A 7174-nucleotide genomic window follows, 5' to 3' on the forward strand; every position below is an offset into this window, starting at 1 on the left:
TTATTGTAGAGATGAGGTCTCGCCAAGTTGCCCGGGCTGGTCTTGAACCCACGGGCTCAGATAATCCACTCACCTTGGCCTCCCAAAGTGCTGAGATTACAGGCTGAGTCATCGCCTACTCTTATCCAGCTATTCCCATCCTTCACTTCCCTACCACTTCCTGGCCACATTCATATACACTGACCTTCTGGTAGCACAAGGAGAGCTCTGCCCCTGGGCCCTCGGCCATACCTTTCCTCCTGGGTGAAAAACCATCTGTAGGGAGATGAGGAGAGGCTTAAGGTGTGAGGTTCCCAGTCCTCCCGCCCAACTTTCCCAAGTCACTGAGAGCTGGAGCTGAGCTGCTGGGTTTACCCAACATCTCTCCTGGATGGAAAGGTAGCACCCCAGGGCACCCGGCTGCCATTCAGTCTGGGGGAGTTTGGAGGGGGCCGAGGGCAGCTCTGGTGTGGAACAGTATATGTGTGGGGGTATCATTAGATGAGAGACAGGAGGACAAGAGTTTGGGGAAGCTAGTCAGGGTGACCTTTTTGAAAAGGGAGGCAGATGTTCACCTTTGGGGAATTTGGAGTCTTGAATCTTCACCTTCAGCTCAGTGAGGAAAATGTCCTCTGTAGGGTCTTGACTCAGGTCACTGAAGAAGATCTGGAGAGAGGAAGGGGGAGGAGGAAAGTTGGGAGGAGGAGGTTTGGAGAAGGTTTCCTTGCTAGGCCAGAGGCAGCTTCCCCCTCTGACCCCCATGACCCGAGGGTGTAGATGGCTGGGGAATGGTCCAGAAGTGGGGACAGGTAGCCCCCATCATCCTGCCAATGCTAGATTCTGAACTGCATGAAAAGATCATCTGGGTCTGAATGTATCCATATCTATAACAATATATACTTATAAATGATGGAAGAAGGCCGGGCACAGTGGCTCAAGCCTGTAATCGCAGAACTTTGGGAGGCTGAGGCCAGAGAATTGCCTAAGCTCAGGGATTCAAGACCAGCCTGGGCAACTGGGCGAGACCTTGTTCTATAAGTAAATCAAAAAATAAGCCGGGCGTGGTAGTGTGTGCTTGTAGTTCCAGCTGCTCGGAAGACTGATGGGAAGGATCACTGGAGCCCAGCAGGTTGAGGATGCAGTGGCCGTGAGTGTGCCCCTGCACTCCAGCCTGGGCGACAAGTGAGACTCTCACTCAAAAAAAAAAGTGATGAGTTCAAAGGATGGAAGAAACTATTATCAAAAACCCAAACTACCTGGTAACCACTACTATTTAAAGGGGAGAGCAGGAGCAAGGACCAAATTCTCACCAGGCAGAAGTAATGAAACCCCTTGTAGACACTGGTAGAGGAGCAGGGGGCAGAAAGGAGAAGCCCTCCAATGTGTACCAAGAAGCCTGTGGCTGAGTGAGGGAATAGCTAGCAAGGGCTGACCAGACCTTGGGGTACCATGTTAGAATCTGGAGGAAGAGGAGCTCTGAGGGAAAGGCGCAGAGAAGACAGGAGAGGCCAGATGTAGATGGGGGACAGAAATGGTGTCCCAGCAACATGGAAGAGCAACCAGAGGATTCTGGAGAATAGGGGTGTGAGGAAGAGAAAATCAGCCCATGAAAGTCGGAATCTGTGAGGCCATGCTGTCCTGCTGCCCATCAGCAACTCCCAGATGCCAATGTGACTAGAGCAAGATTGCTGTGACGAACCAAGATAAAAGTCACTCCACAGTCATGCCCAAACACACATAAAATGGGAACACTGTGCCACCATCCTCCTGCCCTTCCATCCCAGCCAAATATGAGGAACTGCTGAGTCCCTTTTCAGCAAGAATTATCATGATACCCAGGCAGAGAATCACTACTTCCTGCTGGCATCCAGCCCAGAGCAAATTCCTGTTTATAGGAATCCTCCCCAAATCACCAACACATGCCCCAATCCTAGAACACATTCTTTCTAACAGCCTTTTACAGAGTTGCCTCCTGGTTCCCATGATGTGTGGTTTCCCTCATTGCAACGCATCAGCAAACCCACCCTTGTGCAGCTACAGGTGTGCTCCTGGTGGCTGTTGGCTGAAAGGCATTGACAGATGCCAAATCTTTAATTTTAAGTTTGGGGTGTGTGTGTGTTTGTGTGTGTTTTGAGTTGGGGAGTCTCACTCTGTTACCCAGGCTGGAGTGCAGTGGCACAATCATGACCATCATGATTCGTGGCAGCCTTGGTCTTCCAGGCCCAGGCAATCCCTCCATCTCAGCATCCCAAGTAGCTGGACCACAGGCATGTGCCACCATGCCCGGCTAATTTTTAAAAATTTTTTGTAGAGACAATGTTTTGCTATGTTGCCCAGATTGGTCTCAAACTTCTGGGCTCAAGCATTCTTCCCACTGGGATTACATGCCATGAGCCACTGTGTCTGGTCTGTTTGTTGTATGTTGTTTTGTTTTGCATTTGGGAAATAAATAAAAGGGCCTAAATTCCTTACTTGGCTCAAAACCAGGAAGGCAATACTGAAAAGATCTACCACAGGAGGCAGAGTAAAGAATAAGAATTCAGTAAGATAGGACACTAGGGGTGGAGATGGCCATGAGAAATTCATCCCCAGGTCCTCACAGAAATTGCAGGGGTCAGGGTGTGTGGTGCTGGGCTTTCCCTAGAACATGGAATGGTGAGTCCAGCAAATATTAATCTGATTTTTTTTTTTTTTTTGAGTTGGAGTCTCACTCCGTTGCCCAGGCTGGAGGGCCATGGCATATTCACAGCCACTCCAGCGTCGACCTGCTGGGTTCTAGCGATCCTTCTGCCTCAGTCTTCCAAGTAGCTGGAACTACAGGTGCACACTACCATGCCTGGCTAATTTTTGATTTATTGTAGAGATGAGGGTTCGCCAAGTTGCCCTGGCTGGTCTCGAACCCGCGGGCTCAGGCAATCCACTTGTCTCGGCCTCCCAAAGTGCTGGGATTACAGGCTGAGCCACTGAGCCTGGTCTAATTTGATTTTTAGTAGCAAGGTGACCTCGAATGAAACCTGGGACAATATCTCTATGTCCATGTCTCTATCGCACAGTGATTTGCTGTCGAAATATGAGTGGACCAGTCCTTTGAGTGAACAGGAGCACAAGGGCCTGAAGGAACATGGCACCGAGACCCAGGAGGGTTCAGGAGTTGCTTTTGCTGAGGTCTTATTCTGCTGGACCCTTGTGTGGGCACTTGGCATTTGTCATCTCATTAATCCTCTTAGCAATCCTAGGAGGGAGGTATCCTGAGCCTCCTCTTAGGGAGCAGGAAACTCTGGCTCTGAGGCATTAAGGAACTTGCCCAGGGTCACAAGGAACAAAGTGGGGATTCTAACCTAAGTTCTTACCCACTGTGTTGGTATATTTCGTGCGCTGTCTTTCTTGCCCCATCCTCCCCCACCTCTTTACTATACCTTTCTGCTCATTTGAATTCTTACAAGAACCTGATGGCGGGTGAAGATTATTATTCCCATTTTAAATATGGGGAAAATTCATTTTAGAGAGGTAGAGGTGTCCAGATGACACAGCTGGCAAGTGGAGGAACCAGGAGGCAAAGCCATGACTGTTGTCCCAACTCATAGTGCCTCTAAATCCACACTCAGTCAGTCCTCTGGGACCACAATGATCCACCGTCTAATTTACACACACACACACACACACACACACACACACACACACACACATACACACACACACTTTATTGTGTTAATAGCAGGAGGTTCAAAGGTGAACAAAACACAGTCCATTAGCTCAAGGGATGCCTTATTTTGGTGGAGAGCAATACACATCTATGCTGCATCGCAAAGTACTAGATGAAATGTGAGAGCTATGCCAAGAGCATTTTAGGAGCTCTGAGGAGAAGCACCCAACCCAGCTGGGGGGTGAGAGGGATAGGAGCCAGAGCAGTTTTGCTATATAATGAGAGAGACGAAGAGGGTGAAGGAGAGAATTTGAGGTGGGAGAGAAGAGCATTCCAGGCCCAGGTTCGGCATGGGTAAAGACTTGGAGGTGAGAGCATCAAAGCATGTGTGGAAAACCAAGATGGAAGGAAGGGGCTGGCTAGGTCAAGAAGCATCTCTGAAGGCAACAGAGGGCTGTTGGAAAGGCCAGAGGAGGACCAAGAGAAAGAGTTACAAGAGTCAAGAGAAGGTTGGCTTCAGGAAGGGGGAGAGATGCACTTTTGTGGTTGTGATTGTGACACAAACAAGCTATTATATATGTAATTGTATAGACAAAGGAAATAAGTGTGGTGGCTCAGTTTCAAATGTGGAAGGGAGGCCCAGTAAGACAGGGCAGGAGAACATCCTTGGGCCTGGCAATTTGGGGCTGATTGGTAAGAATAGTTTTAGAAGAGACAGCTTGCCATGGTTTGAGGGTCAAGAGAGATGTAAGAAAATGGAGAAGATGAATCAGGTTGACCCTATACCTCTGGCTTCAGGGTATATATGCAACCTCTCTCCTTGGCCACAGTGATTAGTGGGATAAGCGCTTGCCTCAGTGCTTTTTCCTCAATAACCATATTGGAAAAGGGAAGCCTTCTCCTCACTGGAGTTGCTAGGCTAGAAATACATAGACCTGGAACTGCTGTTCATATTGCCACCAAGATGAGAGCTGAAGAGCAAGAGACAGAGTGTAGCCCTGGAGGCACAGTTGGGCTCTCAAACCCAGCTCTTCCAAAGCCACCACAGCCCTGAACTTTTCTGCAATGTGAGCCAATCGATTTTCCTTTGTTCTTATACTCATTTTTTAAAAATTGCTGTTACTTGCAACTGAAGAGTCCTTCCCAAACCAAAACTGGAATGAGCAATGGAATTTTGTGAGTGAAGACGCTAAAATGACAATTGGCCGAGCCCCAGTGGGGTGGAGGAAGTGAGACCCCTTCCCTTCCTAGCGAGGGATTTAGGAATCCCCACTGCAGGGGGTGCTGCCTGCTGGACCCTGGGCCCATGCGCCCATGCAATGTGCCCACTGAGGTTGGAGCTTTAAGAAGTTGGGGGAAATAAAGCCAGGATGCAGGCATGTGTCAGCCACTTCTTGTGGTTGGCAGTGAGGGCCTTGAGAAAGCCACAGTGGTCAGTAAGCTGGTCAATCTTAGAGCAGAAAGAATCCACAGTCTTCTAAAAGAGGTCTTATCTGCCTCTATCAGTCAATAAGAACTGGGTAATCTTGGGAACTAAAGGATTAAAAAAGCTGAATTCTCTGCCACTGTTTAATGCCAGCAAAGGTATGGAGCTTGAAAACAAAGTAGGAGATAAGACTGAGACCTAGAAAAAGTTTGATCTTCAGGCTCTCCCCTCCCAAGCCCTCAATGGAAAAACTAAATGGAAACATCATAGGTTCAAATGGTTGTTTTGTTTGTTTCAGATCACCAGTCCCCATTGATGGGGAGGAACAGGTAAAGGGGAATGACCAAAGGAGGAAGGTCCAGGAGAAGGTGTCAGCATGTGAGTCAGGGGCATGTGTGAAAGGGTTTGATTCCAGTCACCAGAGGAGTCTGGGAGGCTGTGAATGGGTGAAGGTATGTTTCTAAGTGTGGATAAGAAGTTTGGAGGAACCAAAGTTCTTTTTTTTCCCTAGTGAAGTGGGTGGAAAAGTCATTTGCTGAAGGGAAGAGCTTGAGGAAAGTGAAGAAGGTTGGAATAGCCATTGCTCCAGTGGAAAAGGGAGCTTGCCAAGAGAATACCGTGGTCCCCGGAGGCTGAATGTCTTGAATGTGGAGACACAACAGGCCATAGGGCTTTGGATTTGTTTTCCCAGGTGGTACCCAGAAGCCTAAGTTTTTAGCAAAAGGTAAGGCACATAGTAGCGCTTATCTGGGCTTGGGTTTTGCTGAGAGGGGCGTCAGGGAAGGAAAGCAGAGGGAAATGAAGGGCAGGTAAGAGGAGAAACTGACTGACAGAAAAGGAAGAGAGGCAATGGGGCTGAGGGACAGTGAGCAAATGAAATGGCTTGGGGTCTCTGTGAGGCTGAAGAGCGGTGTGGAGAAGAGAAGGCGAGAGAGCCTTGGAGCAACCAGAGTTTGTGACCAGAGACTGGAAAACAGAGTTTCAGATCTGAAGTGAAGCACTTCCTGGTGATGACTTCCAAAGCAGCCTATCCCCAATTCCTAGTCCTCCGGAGGGATCAAGGACCGAGGAGAATCCTTCCACGTAAAGAAGATCTACTTCTGCTTAGATTTGAAGTCTTAGAAGTTAATAATGATCTGATTCATCTGGAGATTAGGAAGACAAAAATTAACAACCAAGGGTGCCCGGGCGTGTTCTTGTTTGCATCCTGGTGACCAGTGTTTCTTCAAAGCTGGTATTTAGGCTGTGGAGTCCTGGGGTCCAGAAGGCTGGCATGTGCCTTTGGAGCCCAGGTGGTGTTTACCTTGACTGTGTAGATCTGGAAATAGATGGGTTGGGTACCCATTCGGACATAGTAGGTGATAACATCCAGGATGAAGGGGTCCACAGTCCGGGATGCGTCCAGAGAGGGGGGCTGCGAGGGAGACAAGGAATGTCTTCAGTTTTCTCCAGGTTACTGTGGGAGATATCATTTTCTTAAGAAACTCCAAGCTTCCCTGTTCCCCAATACCCTCTGGGATGCACTAACCCAGTGGGCCCTTCAACACATTCCAAACCTTTCCTACCATACCTGATTCCCACTCCTAATCAAAATATCTCTGTCCAGAGCCCCATCTCTCCTGGGAACCTGATTCATTTCAAATCTACAAAGACATGCTGGGCACCTCTATGTGTAAGGCACTGTGCTGGGTGCCTGGGGGATGCTCGAGAATGCAACTAATGATAAGAGAGCCTGGACTGGGTTCTAGGTTAGGATTGGCTACTTGCCATTGGCCAGGTGACCATGGCCAGGTTACTCAAACACAAGAGACCTGAGTTCCCTTCTAGGGAAAATAGGAGGTTGCATCACATGATCTGAAGCCTCTGTCAGCTCTAGTGGTCTCTGGATCTCTCTCTCTCTCTCTCTCTTTTTTTGGAGTTGGAGTCTCACTCTGCCATCCAGGCTGGAGTGCAGTGGCATACTCACAGCCACCCCAGCATTGACCTGCTGGACTTGGCGATCCTTCTGCCTCAGCCTTCCAAGTAGCCAGAACTACAGGCGTGTACTACCACACCAGGCTAATTTTTGATTTATTGTAGAGATGAGGTCTCACCAAGTTGCCCACGCTGGTCTCGAACCCGTGGGC

The 7174-nt window shown here is 48.9% G+C and overlaps 1 protein-coding gene across 1 annotated transcript in view; it reads right to left on the bottom strand.

Moving 5' to 3' along the window:
* The window catches only part of PIK3R6 (phosphoinositide-3-kinase regulatory subunit 6), a 48326-nt gene that overhangs the window by 15402 nt on the left and 25750 nt on the right, over positions 1 to 7174 (bottom strand). Inside the window, exons 13-15 of the mRNA XM_008061149.2 lie at positions 6352 to 6462; positions 555 to 645; positions 185 to 255 (exon numbers count right to left, since the gene is read on the bottom strand). Of these exons, the coding sequence (XP_008059340.1) occupies positions 185 to 255; positions 555 to 645; positions 6352 to 6462 (273 nt within the window). The remainder of the gene's footprint in view (positions 1 to 184; positions 256 to 554; positions 646 to 6351; positions 6463 to 7174) is intronic.

The sequence above is a fragment of the Carlito syrichta genome, unplaced genomic scaffold (genome assembly GCF_000164805.1).
Source record: "Carlito syrichta isolate Samal-C Ts95f unplaced genomic scaffold, Tarsius_syrichta-2.0.1 Scaffold305117, whole genome shotgun sequence".
Lineage (NCBI taxonomy): Eukaryota > Metazoa > Chordata > Mammalia > Primates > Tarsiidae > Carlito > Carlito syrichta.